At 42.0% G+C, this 16,699-nt stretch overlaps 1 protein-coding gene across 1 annotated transcript; it reads left to right on the top strand.

Moving 5' to 3' along the window:
* Nucleotides 1–414: 414 nt before the first annotated feature.
* LOC149120563 (vomeronasal type-1 receptor 90-like) lies at nt 415–1,350 on the top strand. Its single transcript, XM_089321428.1, has one exon. It carries the CDS (start codon nt 415–417, stop codon nt 1,348–1,350), a length of 936 nt encoding a protein of 311 aa, XP_089177554.1.
* Nucleotides 1,351–16,699: the final 15,349 nt, after the last annotated feature.

The following is a 16,699-nucleotide window of genomic DNA, read 5'->3' on the forward strand; positions in this document are numbered from 1 at the left end:
ATAGTGAAATCTTAACATTGTAAAAATATATTTATTAAGGCCTGAAAAGAATGATCTTAATTTTTGAGTATCTAAGAGTCTTTTAAAGCATGGAAGAATGTTCCACAATTTTGTTAGCAATAAACATGTGTTAATGCTGATCAAAATTCAGTATCTAATTATATTGCCCATGCTTTGTTTTTCTCTTTCTAACTGAAAGCAGTGATTTCACAGTACTCTACTGAATTGAAGACTTCACATAAAGAATCTCTGGTATGGAAACTGAAAATAACAGAAATCTGAGACCATTCTGAAGATGGGAAGCTAACACAAAAAGTGGATTTCTAGTATGCAGAGTAATACTTACTGATCCTATGAGACCTACTGTATTTGTTTTCTTTTCAGGCATGCCTGTGTTTCCTAACTGTTAATAAGATGAGCACACTTTCTGCTCATGTGGCTATTAATAACTGTATTCTCTGCCAAGCTGGCATTGGAATCTCATCCAACAATTTCCTCCTCTTCCACATCTTCACACGCCCGCAGTGTCACAAGCCAAAGCTCACTGACATAATCACTTGTCACCTGGCCCTTGTACACACAGTGATGCTTCTTACTGTGCTGTTTTTGAGGTCTCCAGACCTGTTTGAGTCCCTGAATTTTTTCAATGACTTCAAGTGTAAGGCTTTGTTCTACCTAATCAGGGTGATGAGGAGCCTCTCCATCTGCACCACCTGCCTCCTGAGCATCATCCAGGCCATCACCATCAGCTCCAGCACCTCCTGGTTGGCACAGTTCAAGTATAAATCCACACATTTCATCTTCTATTTATTTCTTTCATTATGGTTTCTCTGTTTGTGTTTCAGCACTAGCACAATCTTCCACACTGTGGCATCTTCCAATGTGACCCAAACCAATCTGATGGTTCTCACTAAATATTGTTCATATTACCCCATAAGCCCTAGCATCAGGAGTTTGATCTTCACAGTGTTAACATCCAGGGATGTCTTCCTGGTGGGAGTCATGCTGCTCTCAAGTGTGTACATGGTGATCCTCTTACTCAGGCATCAGAGGAGGTCCCAGCACCTTCACAACACCAGCCTCTCCCCAAGATTCTCCCCAGAGAAAAGGGCCACCCAGACCATCCTGCTGCTGGTGAGTTTCTTTGTGGTCATGTACTGGGTGGACTTCATCATCTCATTCTCCTCCCTGATACTGTGGTCATATGACTCAGTTATCCTGGGTGTACAGGGTGTTGTGGTCAATGCCTATGCCACTGTCAGTCCATTGATACTAATCAGTTCAAGTAAAAGGATAATTAATATTTTTTCAAAACATACCATGGCAAAGCTTCGAATTTTAACAAACTGAGTAAAAAACAGAGTGGTATTTGGGTGAACATGTAGCACAGATGCTGCTTCAGATGCCCACACCCCATTTGGGTTTGAATACCACCTGTGCTTCTGGTTATGCTTTGTATAAATGCATATCCTAGATGGCAGCAGGAGCTGGTTTAAGTACATAGGTTGCTGCCACCCACATAGGAGAAACATATGAAGATCTAGAATCCTGGGTTGAGCTTTCTGTACCCTGCTGTTGCTGGCCTTTGAAGAAAAAATCAGATGAGGGATATCTCTCTCTCTCTTTCTCCATCTCTCCCCTCTTTTTCTCACCCTATGCCTTTCAGATAAAGTAAAAATAGAAAATATAAATTTTTACAATTCTCTTAAAATTGATATTTCACACATGATGAAAATTATTCTAAAGAAATATGTTCCTATGGGAGTCAATAAATCTCTATGGAATTATACTTCTCTCCTTTTTGTGTGTTTTTTAAAATAAAGGTTGTGGAGATTTTGCTGTCATTGCATTTAAGTTGCAAGTATTTTCCTCCATGCATTCTTACATTCTTAAAATAGTTTGGGAACATGTACATGTTTTTTCATAGGTACATGTACACTAAATGCATACACAGATTTACTAAATATGATTCTGATTTATGTATGAGCATTTTTATTTTTAAGCTTTTTAATATAATGAAATGATGTAAGGAGTATCATGTCTGATATACTATGTTAGGCATTTATAAATTATTTTTATTGGATTACATCTTTCATAATTTTACAAATTCTCTAATCTTATGATCCAAATAAATGGGCTTTATTCCTTATCATTCTAATTATCACATGACTACCATGACTACATTTGATTTTTCTATCATATAGTCATTCTTTTTTTTTTTTATTTTTTGACAGGCAGAGTGGACAGTGAGAGAGAGAGACAGAGAGAAAGGTCTTCCTTTGCCGTTGGTTCACCCTCCAATGGCCGCCGCGGCTGGCGCGCTGCGGCCAGCACACTGCGCTGATCCGATGGCAGGAGCCAGGAGCCAAGTGCTTTTCCTGGTCTCCCATGGGGTGCAGGGCCCAAGCACCTGGGCCATCCTCCACTGCACTCCCTGGCCACAGCAGAGAGCTGGCCTGGAAGAGGGGCAACTGGAACAGAATCCGGCGCCCCAACCGGGACTAGAACCCGGTGTGCTGGCGCCGCTAGGCGGAGGATTGGCCTAGTGAGCCGCGGCGCCGGCCCCATATAGTCATTCTTTAAAACAGTTTGGAAGCTCGGTCTTTCAATTCATTAACACTCTGATCATTTGAGTTTAATTTAATGTTTAAACTGTGCATTGTATATTGCTTGTTGCATTTTTCAAATATTTGTTTTATTTTCTTATTTTCCCAATGAAGTTCTTTGTTCTTTACTGTTATTACACCTCATTTTCATCATTAATGCTTTCATTTTCTACTTCAAGTTTTGAAATACGATTCCTATATTGAATTTCTGATAACCTTCATTCTGGTGGCTTAGTTTTGTGTATGCTTCATTATTTTCAATTTGATTATCTCATTAGATGTCTCTCAGTCCTTGGAAAGTCTCTAGTTGGCATAATTCCTTGTTTCTTCCAGTTGTCCAGAGGGAATGTTGTAGAACTCACACAGCTTTGAGGCTCAAGTGGTCAGCCAGTGTCCTAGGGTCAGCACTTGTATCTCAGTTGATTTTTTTCTTTCATTCTATCGGTTTATGTTTCTTATTGAAAAGTTATCCCACGTTCCTCTTGGATTTAAGGATTTTTATAACTTTTCGAGTATATTTAGATGTGTTACAAGAGTTTGGGAACATGTACATGTTGTTTCATAGGTACTAAATGCATACACGAATAGAGTATTTCACATGGTTTGAGGAAAACAATAGGCTCTCATGAAAAATAACAGAAATAATGGGTTTCTCATCTGAGAATATTTCATGCCCAGGAAATATACCATATATTTATAACTTTTGTAGATTGTTATTTGTCATTACTTTCTGATAAATAATCTTATATTTCACATAATTATATGAAGTTATAATCTATTATATTATTGGAGAGCACTAGAATATGGTGATAACTAATATTTTTCCATTCTTTAGAGTTTTTTTAAATAGTTGAATTACTTAATTGGATTCAAGTTTTGACTCCAATCATTGTAATTTCTACCTTGCACTTCTATTTCTTTTCCTTTTTTTTTGACAGGCAGAGTTAGACAGTGAGAGAGAGAGAGAGAGAGAGAGGTCTTCCTTTTGAGAGAGACAGAGAGAAAGGTCTTCCTTTTGCCGTTGGTTCACCCTCCAATGGCCGCCGCAGTCGGTGTGCTGCGGTTGGCACATCGCGCTGATCCGAAGGCAGGAGCCAGGTGTTTCATGCGGGTGCAGGGCCCAAGCACTTGGGCCATCCTCCACTACACTTCCCGGGCCATAGCAGAGAGCTGGCCTGGAAGAGGGGCAACCGGGACAGAATCCAGCACCCCAACCGGGACTAGAACCCGGTGTGCCAGCGCCACAAGGTGGAGGATTAGCCTATTGAGCCACGGCGCCGACCGGGAAGTAATGTTCACTTTATTTTGCTCTTCAAAATGTTTTCTATCATACTAACCTGTCAGTTTTTAAATTACATTCATTTTTCATTTTGTTTCTGTATCTATTATATACTAGTACACTAAATTTTATGATAATTTTTATGTTACCTACAATTCTAAATGTTCTAATCTACTGTTTCCATGATTCTTCATGTTATTCATATTTTGATTGTTTTAACATTTAAAAGTTTATTTAGTGGAAAAAGAGGAGGGGGACACCTTCTATCTGCTGGTTCAAATGCACAAAACAATTGGGGTTGGGCCAGGCTGAGGACACGAGTTAGAATCCCACCCAAGTTTCCTACTTGTTACATCCTAAGGTATGCATTAGCAGGAATATGGATCAAAAGCCAAGGCAGGACTTAATCCTAGGCATTCTGTTGTGGGATGTCAGTGTCCCAGGTGGTGACTTATCCCACTGTGCTATCATGTGCACTCTTTCATGTTATATATTAAAAACAGATATACACAAAAATAGATATGCAAATGATATACTGTATCTGATAAATTAGTATTAAGCAGAGTCATGAAATTGCCATGTAGTCATATCATTCTTCAGTTACAGTGTTACTTATTTTTTCTTACTAAAAATTTCATTATGTAAATTTTGACAAAATATTATGTAGGCTCAGTTTGATATCTTGATAAAACCCAGTTAGATGAAACAATTTATTATTTACATTACACAGAATGTCTCATTTGTTTCATACAAATCTGAGAAGCATTGCAGAGAAGTCATATTTATCTGTTCCTTCCTACATCAGAATAGACTGAAAAGATGGCATTCACAAATTTCCTGATGCCTCATTCTCTCACACTATTTTTTTTTTGACAGGCAGAGTGGACAGTGAGAGAAAGAGAGACAGAGAGAAAGGTCTTCCTTTTTGCCGTTGGTTCACCTTCCAATGGCCGCCGCGGCCAGCGCACCCCGCTGATCCGATGGCAGGAGCCAGGTACTTATCCTGGTCTCCCATGGGGTACAGGGCCCAAGTACTTGGGCCATCCTCCACTGCACTCCTTGGCCACAGCAGAGAGCTGGCCTGGAAGAGGGGCAACCGGGACAGATTCCGGTGCCCCAACTGGGACTAGAACCCGGTGTGCCGGTGCCGCAAGGCGGAGGATTAGCCTAGTGAGCCGTGGTGCCAGCTTTCACACTATTTTTTTTTTGACAGGGAGAGTGGACAGTGAGAGAGAGAGACAGAGAGAAAGGTCTTCCTTTGCCGTTGGTTCACCCTCCAATGGCCGCCGCGGCCAGCGCGCTGCGGCCGGCGCACCGCGCTGATCCGATGGCAGGAGCCAGGAGCCAGGTGCTTTTCCTGGTCTCCCATGGGGTGCAGGGCCCAAGCACTTGGGCCATCCTCCACTGCACTCCCTGGCCACAGCAGAGAGCTGGCCTGGAAGAGGGGCAACCGGGACAGAATCCGGCGCCCCGACCGGGACTAGAACCCGGTGTGCCGGCGCCGCTAGGCGGAGGATTAGCCTAGTGAGCCGCGGCGCCGGCCAGCTTTCACACTATTTTTAATACATCAGATTCCATGATAGTTTAGACATAGCAAACTACAAATTACTAAAAAAAACTATAATGATAAAAAAATCTAAATGCACTCATGATGAAATCTACTAATGGACATATAACATAGAAAGATACTAATTAATTAAAAACTTTCATTAGAGATAATATGAAATTGCATATATGAGGACTCTTCAAAAAGTTCATGAAAATCTACATTATGAGAAACCCAGACATGAATTTCAAAAGTCTCACATCAAATTGCACTTATCTTTTAATTACATTTTCATAAATTTTACGAAGTACATTTGTATATTGCATGTCTAGTGTCTGAAAAACAATGCATATAACATACCAGGTTAGTAAAACTAAATAAAATTTTCATATAATCATCTTAACAGAAAAGACATCGGGGTAAGCCTATAACCCATTTAAGATTAAACCCTAAACAAGAATTGAAAGCAACTTCTAAAACTGATAGAAAGCAATTATGTGTCAAAATTTGTTCTAGCGGTTAAGAACTAAGTAAGGATTCCAAGATCCTATATAAAATGCTGAACATGAGCGGGCATTGAAATACAAATGGCCAACAGACACATGAAAAAATGCTCAGGATCATTAGCCATCAGGGAAATTCAATTAAAAGCAATAAGGAAGTTTTACCTCATCCCATTTAGAATGGTGATCATTCAAGTCAAAAAGTAATGAATGGTGGTGAGAATATGGAGGAAAAGGCATGCTAATTTACTATTGGTGAGAATATAAACTGGAATAACCGTTATGGAAGACAGTATGGAAATTCCTCAGGAATATAAAAGTAGATCTACCATGTTACCCAGCCATCCCACTCATGGGAAAATACCAAAAAGAAATAAAATCAGCATATAAAGGAAATAGTTGTTCTCCCATGTGTATAGCAGCTCAATTTACATTAGCTATGATACAGAATTAACTGAGGTGTCCATCAAATGACGAATGGGACAACGTGGTATACACACATGATGGAATACTACTTGGCCATAAAAATAATGAAATCCTGTCTTTTGCAACAAAATGCATTCACCTGGAGACCATTACCTTTAGTGAAATAAGCCAGACCCAAAAAGACAAATATCATACATTTTCTCTGATTTGTGATAGCTAATCTGCAGAGTGCAAAAATGTTAATGTATATGCATGAAAGTGATAATTAGATTTGTTTATTGTTTATGGTCCTTTACTCATGTGGAACAGTGGTCTATTTTTCACTTGTTGTAGTCTTTATTTAGTGGATTATAAAGTAAAATAAAATATACTATTGCAAAAAATAAAAGGAAAATAAAGAAAGGTGAGGGCAGGAGGGAAACAGGTATTATATTCTTGGAAATGTATCTATGTACTACATAAAATTGTTATCCTCATAATAATCAAAATGTTTACAATATTTGTGCAAGAACTCACAGGTTCTATATCTGAGTGGGTTCAGTTTCCAGCTCCATCTCACTTCCCCTTTTTGTGACTGTAGACCATGGGAAACAGAAGTAATGGCTCAAGCAGTTTGGTTTCTTTCACTTATGTAGGAGATTTGAATTGAATCTCCAGTTCCTGACTGAGGCTTGTCCTGCAAAGCCACACCGTGTGGGAGAGCAGGGCGACAGTGTCCTTCCCACAAGGAACACCAGAGAGGTTTCGTGAACATGTCTGAATTTATTCACAGCCACATCCACTTTTTAAAGGGCAGGGAGAAGGGTTCATAACTAACTCAGGGGAACACTAACTATAGGATAGAATCAACACTGGTGACAATATGCCTCTCCAATCAGCTTGGTGGTAGCTTTCCAGGTGGGCCTGGGCCACACTCAGGAGCAGTTTATCTGATTGGCAGAAGGCAGGGGAGGGCAGAAATGTGCCTGGGCTCAGGCTAACTGCTGGAATCAACCACACCTGACTCTGGTCCTGGCCCACCCTGGTTGTTGTAAATATCTGTGCTATCTGGGCTGGCGCTGTGGCATAATGAAGGAAGCCACTGCCTGAAGCGCTGGCATCCCATGTGGGTGCTCTCTGCTATGGCCTGGGAAAACAGTTGAAGATGGCCCAAGTCCATGGGCCACTGCACCCTCGTGGGAGACCCAGAAGAAGCTCCTGGCTTCAGATCAGTGCATCTCGGGCCATTGCAGCCAATTGGGGGTAAACCAGCAGATTGAAGACCTCTCTCTCTCTCTCTCTCTCTCCCTGCCTCTCCTTCTCTCTCTGTGTAACTCTTTCAAATAAATAAATAAATCTTTAGAAAAAAATCTATGCTATCAACCAGCAGATGGGAGATCTGCTGTGGGTTTCTTTTTCTCTCTCTGTAACTCTTTCAGATAAATTCTTAAAATTATGTCAGAATGAAAGTTCTTAAACCCTTCTCATGAGTACTAGTCTTGTTTTATTACTTAATTATCCCTACCATTATTAAAGATTCCAAAAAATGTCTTGAATAACAACAAATTGTGGTCAATGCTATAATGGATTTAGTAAAGGATTAAGGCCACATGGCAAGAAGAGATTGATTCCGACCGGCGCCGCGGCTCACTAGGCTAATCCTCCGCCTAGCGGCGCCGGCACACCGGGTTCTAGTCCCGGTCAGGGCGCCGGATTCTGTCCCGGTTGCCCCTCTTCCAGGCCAGCCCTCTGCTGTGGCCAGGGAGTGCAGTGGAGGATGGCCCAGGTGCTTGGGCCCTGCACCCCATGGGAGACCAGGAAAAGCACCTGGCTCCTGGCTCCTGCCATCGGATCAGCGCGCTGCGCCGGCCGCAGCACGCCGGCCGCGGCGGCCATTGGAGGGTGAACCAACGGCAAAGGAAGACCTTTCTCTCTGTCTCTCTCTCTCACTGTCCACTCTGCCTGTCAAAATAAAAAAAAAAATAATAAAAATAAAAAAAAAGAAGAGATTGATTCCAATTCAGAGTGGGGCAGACCTGGGAGAGCTTTCTGGAGGAGCTGACATCTGAGCTGAACTGAAAAGGCCAGCTGACATGTGGTTGGGAAGGAAACGCTGTGGGCAAAGACTTAGAAAGTGTCCATGGTGGCAACTGAGGAAGTGGAGGGAACCTGGCACCCCTGGAGTATATCATGGATTGTGGGGAGCAACTCGGACTAGACTAAGTTACTCGAATTAAGACTTATTCTATGCATCTGCTCTCCCACAATATGGCGCTGAGAGAGGAGTAAACAGCTTCTACGCAGCTGCCTCCAGTTCAACCAATAAACTGCAGGACCTGCTCCTGATTGGAGGAGAGCAGCGTACTCGGCGTGTGGGTAGCAGAGTTGGGATTGGTGGAAGAGGACTATAAAGGAGGAGAGAGACAACATGCATGAGGAACATCTAAGGGGAACACCTGAAAGAACACCTGAGCAGCCCCCGAGAGAGCCGGCCAGTGGTGTGCCGCTCCCCTGCGGAAGTGGGGAAAGTGGCCGGGGGAACCGCCCTTCCACGGAGGTGGAAGGGTTGGTAGCCAACCCGGGAAGAACCAGCAGCAAACCCGGGAAGGGCCGAGCAGACAAAAGAACAGCGCAGGGTCCTGTGTCGTTCCTCCACGAAGAGGGGGAGCGACATAATGGTGCCGTGACTCGGATGTGAAGCTTAGGAGGGATAATGGATATGATGGGGCAAGCAGTTAGAAAGTCAGAGAATAGCCACATTGGACAGTTTTGATAACATCAAAATAATGGGTTTGGACTTGACTCTGCAGGCACTAGGGAGCCTTGGAGAGCTTTTGAGGAGGGCTGGATATGATCACTCAGTGTAGAAGTAGGTCAGATTAAGTTGAAGGTGGGAAAGAAGTTAGAGACAATTCTGAGGTTATAAAATTCCCATATTTTCCATTTAATTTCAGCAAAAAAATTACAAGAGGTGACCATCTTGTGATTTCAGGAATTTTTGATACAGAATTTCATGTGTTTAAATTTTAATGGTTAATTATGCCTCCAGCAAAGTGATTGCTCCTCTGATCTTGTATTTTTAGCAGAGGCTAAGCAAAGCTTGAAAGAGCAGCATTGATAAAACACATATTCCCCCCTCCCTTTTTTTTGGCAAGAATAACATCTGAGTCAGTACTCCAGATTTTCTCCAAGGAAAAGTTATCCTTGTTTTAGTTTCAGAGACAGGACCATGAAATGTGACCATATAGCAGAAAGAAACAACCTGACAAGAAGCAGGACTGTTAGATAAAATTCAGTCCCCATGTTAGCACTGTATCCAGCTGCCTGGCTTTGTAATCAGGCCCTGCCACTTACAGGCTATGTAACTTTTGGCATGTTACTTAACCATTTTGTGTCTCAGTTCTGCCATCTGTAAGATGGGAATAGCAATAATATTTACCTCCAGCATTGTGGTGAGGATTAAATAAATTGACACCTATAACGTGCTCTCAATAGTGCCTGGCATATAGTAAAAACTCAGTAAATGTGTACTGTTTTCATTAAGTTATCAAGCAATAAAAATGAAATAACTGTCCATGACACAGTGTAGCTTACTGAGCCTCTTCACAAATCCACCTGGTCACTGAGCTCCACAGTAGATGGATGCTAGTTGTTCTAATTACCATTGTTGCTAGCAAACACAAAACCTAGAAGCATGAAAAAGCCAATTGCTTCTGATCACAGGCCCTGAGGAATTCTGAAAAGGTACAGTGAGAATGTCTTCTCTCTGCTTGCCATGTCCAGGGCTACAGCTGGAGAGGACCTGAAAGGCCAGTGAGGGGAAGGGTGGAGTCGAATCAGCTGAGACTGACAGGTCCGCTGCTGAACGTCTTTGCTAATCTTCCTGGACATTGGTGGGATGACTGTCCCCCAGTCACTAGGCTTACCATGACTATGCCACTTACCTTTTGTATATGTGCATGGAAGTGACCTTTTACCCCATACATACATACAACTATTATGTATCAATTAAAATTTAAAATACAGTTATGTGCCACAATTCAGTAGTTTGGTCAAGTACAACATCATATGTGACCATGATCCTGTGAGATTATATCACCTAGTGATGTAGCCATCTTGGTTTGTGCAAGTACACTCCATGAGGTTAGCACAGTGAAGAAATCACTTAACAATGCATTTCCCAGAACAAGTCCCCAGCATTAAATGACACAGAACTGTATTTTTTTAAATGAGGTTCACATTTATAAGAGTTGGCATACAAAGTTCATATTTTAGGGGTTTCTAGGATGAGTTCAGTCCTAACACTGGTCAGCCAGCAATTTCGTATCCTTTTCTCACAAGGGAAGACAGAGCTCTGCAAATGTCCAGATATTTCATGATGATTTTGTTCTCTGGGAAAGTCACACTTGGCCATTGCCCAGTGGGTGAATAATGAGGGGGAAGGAGACCACTTCTGTGAGGTGATAGGCATTGTCACGCTGGAGGGCATCATAGAAGAGATCATCAAGTCCGAGATCCTGGACGAACCTGACCTCTACAGTAAGTGCATGGCCTTGGCTATTCTCTGAGGCCGTCCTGTTTGCCTCTGAGACTCTCAGCGGCAGCCCAGCTTGGTGCAGTGTGAATGAGTGCCAGAACAAGCCCAGTGCACTGATGTGTGTCAGCCACTCTGTCAAGCGGCTTAAATCATCCATGAGTCACTGGAAACATGCTGGCTGATTACCCAGAGAGTACCTTTAGGAGCTGAGCCAAGACTATGAAAAGGCGACCTCCCAGCCTTTGCTTGGGAAACACCGTGTATCCAGAGTGGAGCCCAGAGGTTTCTCTGCCCTTGCCTCTGCCCTCTGTCATTCCTTTGTTGTCTCTTCTACCTACACACAGACCTCAGCAGCCCCTGGGGGTCCAAGTCACAGTCTGCTCACACCACATACCAGGGAGTGATGGAAACCAGCATGAGGTTGCCCACCCCATCCTAAGCCAAAACCTTCAGTGTCCATATGCCCGCTCAGATATGGCACTGCTCTCTTAGGCCTTTCAGCCCACCACCCAGGTTTCTATTCCCACCCCTTCACCCTGGACAAGTCACCTGCCTGGCTCGAGTCCCTGCCCTCTTCTGTCTGGGTTCTTCTCCCGCCTTCTCCCTCCCCGGAACAATATGAACCACTGTATGCAGGGAGTGGCTGCTTGGGTTACTGATCCTTATGAAAGCTTTGCTTGCAAACATTACAAAGGCTAACTTGCCTCTGGGTCTCTGGGATGGGAGTGTTATCCCTGGGACAGTAAGCATTTTCTCCTCTGGATTTCATCTTTTCCTCCCCTCAGATAACTCATTTCAGACCTCTGTCCTTTGCTAGAAGCAGCCTTTCAGAAACCAACAGCTGGTAGAAACAGCTCAGACACTGCACAGCAGTAAGGCTGTATAGAAAGAGTGTGTTGCCTTTGGGCTAGGAAAAAAAAATAATGCTGAATGGTGAGGCCAGGGCTGTGGCATAGTGGGTAAAGCCACCACCCATATTGCTGGCATCCCATATGGGCGCTGGTTCCTAACCGCCCTCTGCTATGGCCTGGGGAGGCAGTGAAAGATGACCCAGATCCTTGGGCCCCTGCACCCATGTGGGAGACCCAGAAGAAGCTCTTGGCTTTGGATCAGCACATCTCTGTCCATTGCAGCCATTTGGGGAGGGAGGCAGTGGATGGAAGAACTCTCTCTCTTTCTCTGCCTCTGCCTCTCTGTAACTTTGCCTTTCAAATTAATAAATGAAATAAATTCTCTTTATATATATATATATACTTAATATATATTAAGTAAAGACTTCAAAGTTTGCACCCACATAGAAACACAAAGTGAAAAATACTGTTTGAGTACTCGTTATAGCATTAAATCTCAATGTACAGCACATTAAGGACAGAGATCCTATATGAGGAGTAAGTGCACAGTGACTCCTGTTGTTGACTTAACAAATTGACACTCTTGTTTATGGCATCAGTAATCACCCTAGGCTCTTGTCATGAGTTTCCAAGGCTATGGAAGCCCCTTGAGTTCACCAACTCTGATCATATTTAGGCAAGGTCATAGTCAGAATGGAAGTTCTCTCCTCCCTTCAGAGAAAGGTACCTCCTTCTTTGATGACCTGTTCTTTCCACTGGGATCTCACTCACGGAGATCTTTCATTTAGGTGTTTTTGTTTGTTTGTTTGTTTGTTTGTTTTTGTTTTTGTTTTTTTTGCCAGAGTGTTTTGGCTTTCCATGCCTGAAATACTCTCATGGGCTTTTCAGCCGGATCCGCATGCCTTAAGGGCTGATTCTGAGACCAGAGTGCTGTTTAGGACATCTGCCCTTCTATGAGTCTGCTGTGTATCTCGCTTCCCATGTTGGATCATTCTCTCCCTTTTTTATTCTATCAGTAAGTATTAGCAGACACTAGTCTTGTTTATGTGATCCCTTTGGCTCTTAGTCCTATCATTATGATCAATTGTGAAAAGAAATTGATCACTGGGACTAGTGAGATGGCATTGGTACATGCCACCTTGATGGGATTGAATTGGAATCCCCTGGTATGTTTCTAACTCTACCGTTTGGGGCAAGTCAGCTTGAGCCTGTCCCAAATTGCACATCTCTTCCCTCTCTTATTCCCACTCTTATATTTACCAGCAATCACTTTTCAGTTAAGTTTCAACACTTAAGAATAACTGTGTATTGATTATAGTATTCAACCTAAAGTATTAAATAGAACAAACAAAAAATACTAAGAGGGATAACGTATTAAGTTGTTCATCAACATTCAGGCTGATCAAGTCACCGTTTCTCAGTGTTCATTTCACTTTAACAGGTTTCCTTTTTGGTGCTCGGTTAGTTGTCATTGATCAGGGAGAACATATGATATTTGTCCCTTTGGGACTGGCTTATTTCACTCAGCATAATGTTTTCCAAATTCCTAACAGGGATCACTTTTCAGTTAAAATTTAAACACCTAAAAATAATTGTGTGTTAATTACAGAGTTCAACCAATAGTACTAGAACAAAAAAAATTACTAACATGGATAAAGTATTACATTGTACATCAACAGTCAGGACAAGAGCTGATCAAGTCACTGTTTCTCATAGTGTCCATTTCACTTCAACAGGTTTCCCCTTTGTTGCTCAGTTATAAATCTTTAAAAAAAGTTTTAAAAAGCTGAATGGTGGTCTGGCCTTGGCAGGAAGGAGCTGGAGTGTCCCAGTGCCCCCACCAGGACGCAGGTGCTGCTGTGCTCTGGGGCCAGGAAGGGACTGAGCTCAGAAATGTCCTGTCCCTCCCCACCCAATGCTCCCTTTTCCACCTCTGCCCACCACCCTTGCTTTAGAATTCCTGGAGTCTCAGTAGACAAATTGGTGAAGACACTCACACTAAGGTGTTAGTGGCTAACAGAAGTCTAAATGAGTCAGCCCCTCCCAGGACATTTGTGTGAGCAACCTTAATACTCCAGATCCCAATCTTGAAATAAAAGGAAGGAAAGGAGAACCCAGAGGAATAGTTCTTTAATGATGAAATGTTAACTGCCATTCTGAGTGGGACATGTTGAATGACACACATCAGCAGGCTGCTGGCTAGTGACAAAAGGAACTGGGTCCCCCACCCTTACTTGCTACTCTCTTTCTCTACGGGAGGCAGTTAGGGTTTTTCCACCCAAATAAGCAAATACCTGGTATGATGCTTACCGAGCTGCTAAAAGACCAGGATCCAGAAATACCTTGTTTTTCTTACATGACCCTGACTTCCTATAGGGTCCAGACTCCTGGGTCTGTACCTTCTCACTACTGTGAGCAGAGCAAGAAGAGTGTCCGTCCAGGGAACAGGTGACTGCAGAAGCCCAAAGTCAAAAGCAGCCCCTAAGAGCCGCTTGACAGGGAAGGGCACTTTCTCCCTTTACAGGGAGATCCAAAGGAGCTGGCAAGAGCACCCTCTAAGAGGAAAGGGAGCATAAAGGGGACCAGATTCTGGGGCCCTCTTTTAATTCCCCAGGGGGTTATCCCCTTCCATCACATCCACTCAGCTTTCACTGGAAGTTCCCTACAGCCCTGATGGCTTCAGGCCAAGTCTGGAGAAAGACCCAAGTATCTCCCCCAGTTTCCCTAAAAGCAGATGAGATAGGCCAGCAGTTTCAATGATTTATGCAGTATTCAGGGAAGACAGAAATGTCCATGGAAAACACCTACCACACCAAATTAAATTGGAAAAAAAAATTTTTTTCCAGTCAATAATCACAGGCCCAATATATGGGCTCTTGGGGGGTGCCAGGCCATGCCTCAGCCCCCTGCTCACCTTCATAGATTACAGGTCCATTCCTATTTCTTTCCTTCCTACCTATATTTCCCTCAATTCTCCCCCCATGGAGGGGCTGGGGTTGAAGCATAAGAGGTAGTGACTGCTCTCACCTTCTTGCATGTATGACTTTGTGCAAGTACTTTCACTATAGTTTCTTTTTTTAGCTTTGAATGCATTTTTATTATTAAAATTCATCTTTCATGAAATTTTTATCAAGTAGTATTTTTAGATTAAGTTTAGGGTATAACTGCAATACATACAGGTGGTTTTCCATTCCCAATTTACAAAAAGCGTTATTTATTAGTAACACAAATATAGAAAGAATTCAGTTTTCTTTTTACTCCGTTTATTTTTAAAAGATCATTTACTAACATCCAGCTATAAATGAATTAAACAGAAGAAAAGGAGCACTACTTCATAGATTATTATGGCCAAACCATCCAGTTACCCAGGTGTGTGGTGAATGATATTTCAGAGTCCACTGTGGCTTTAGATAGTTTTTGTTAGCAAATAAATTCTCTTGTAAGGGAAACCTAATGAATGATAACAGTACACATGATATTAGTAATAGTTAAAATTGAGCAAGTCTACCTGTTCAGTGGATGACTGTGCAGTACAAGACAAATGCACACCCCATCAGTTCATTTTGTTTTCAGATAAACAGGCACACTAATGATACACTGGGAGCACTTCAGCAGGTCACCAATAACAATTTCAAAGTTTTGAAAAGAATGTAAACAATGTACAGTATCTTGCACTGAAAGAGTACAACACTTCAGATGGCATTAGTAAGTCCAGCGCCGCGGCTCACTAGGCTAATCCTCTGCCTGTGGTGCCGGCATCCCAGGTTCTAGTCACGGTCAGGGCACTGGATTCTGTCCCGGTTGCTCCTCTTCCAGTCCAGCTCTCTGCTGTGGCCCAGGAGTGCAGTGTGCACCCACATGGGAGACCAGGAGGCAGTACCTATGAGGGAATGGACCCTCACTAGATGCAAACTCTGCCTCCATTTTGATCTTAGACTTCCTTGTTTCCAGATGGCAAGAGATAAATTGTTATTTATAAGCCCCATAATATATGTCATTTTGTCATAGTAGCCCGAATGCACTAAAGTGCATACTACTAAAATTATTACAATGAGTGTTATTTCATATGTGAAATACATAAAGGTAGCAATGTAATATTGTGAAATGCATAAATGTTCATGAGAAAAGAATGTTACTATTTTAGAAAAGAATGTTTAAAAAATCTATGGCATTATAATGAAATTCAACTATACATCTCAAAATATAGTCTTCTATTTATTCAACATATCGTCTTTTTTAAAGTTTCTATAAGTTACACATATAAAAAAGTCTGAGAATAGTATGGTTCAGTAAATAATTACTAAAATTTTACATAATTAAAGTTGTGATGGTCTTTGAAGAAAAAAAAGAAAATAAAAACTTACATATACATAATGTGTAAATGGTTTTAGAATCTGTTTCCTTACACTCTGCATATACCTTCAGTCTACTCCAGTAACAGGTATATGCATGCATACCTCCACTCTCTACATTACACAGATATTGCACAAGTGACATTGCCAACTACATACTCGTACAGTCTGGCAAGATTAGGGTTTACCTTTTAGTAATTTTTCTAAGTATTCAAATCCAATACTATTTTCCAGAAAAGCTATTATGACCAATTTCAGAAAAAGAATGCTTACTATCTTTCCTTGATCCACAGTGTTAGAATCTGTACCAATATATTTAGGCATTTATGTTTTCCAATATCTAAAATTCAGCAAAACCTGCTTAAAGAATTGTTTCAAAAACAGGAAATGCGTCAGTTAATGTGAAAAAAATTAAATACATCCACAGGGCATTCATTTTTTCACCAGAGGTCTCACTCTACATTCTGAAAAGCATTGCAGAGCAATAGTTAAGTCTGCCAGTTTTCAGAGAGCCATTAGGTGCAAAGTCTGCTAAAAATCTTGTACCATAACATTACAGCTGGATGTGTTTCTTGCTGAACTGCACAAGATCATTCAGCTCGCATCTTATTTAAAACTTT

Source organism: Oryctolagus cuniculus, chromosome 19 (genome assembly GCF_051225735.1).
Source record: "Oryctolagus cuniculus isolate XC-2025 breed Fujian yellow rabbit chromosome 19, ASM5122573v1, whole genome shotgun sequence".
Taxonomy (NCBI): domain Eukaryota; kingdom Metazoa; phylum Chordata; class Mammalia; order Lagomorpha; family Leporidae; genus Oryctolagus; species Oryctolagus cuniculus.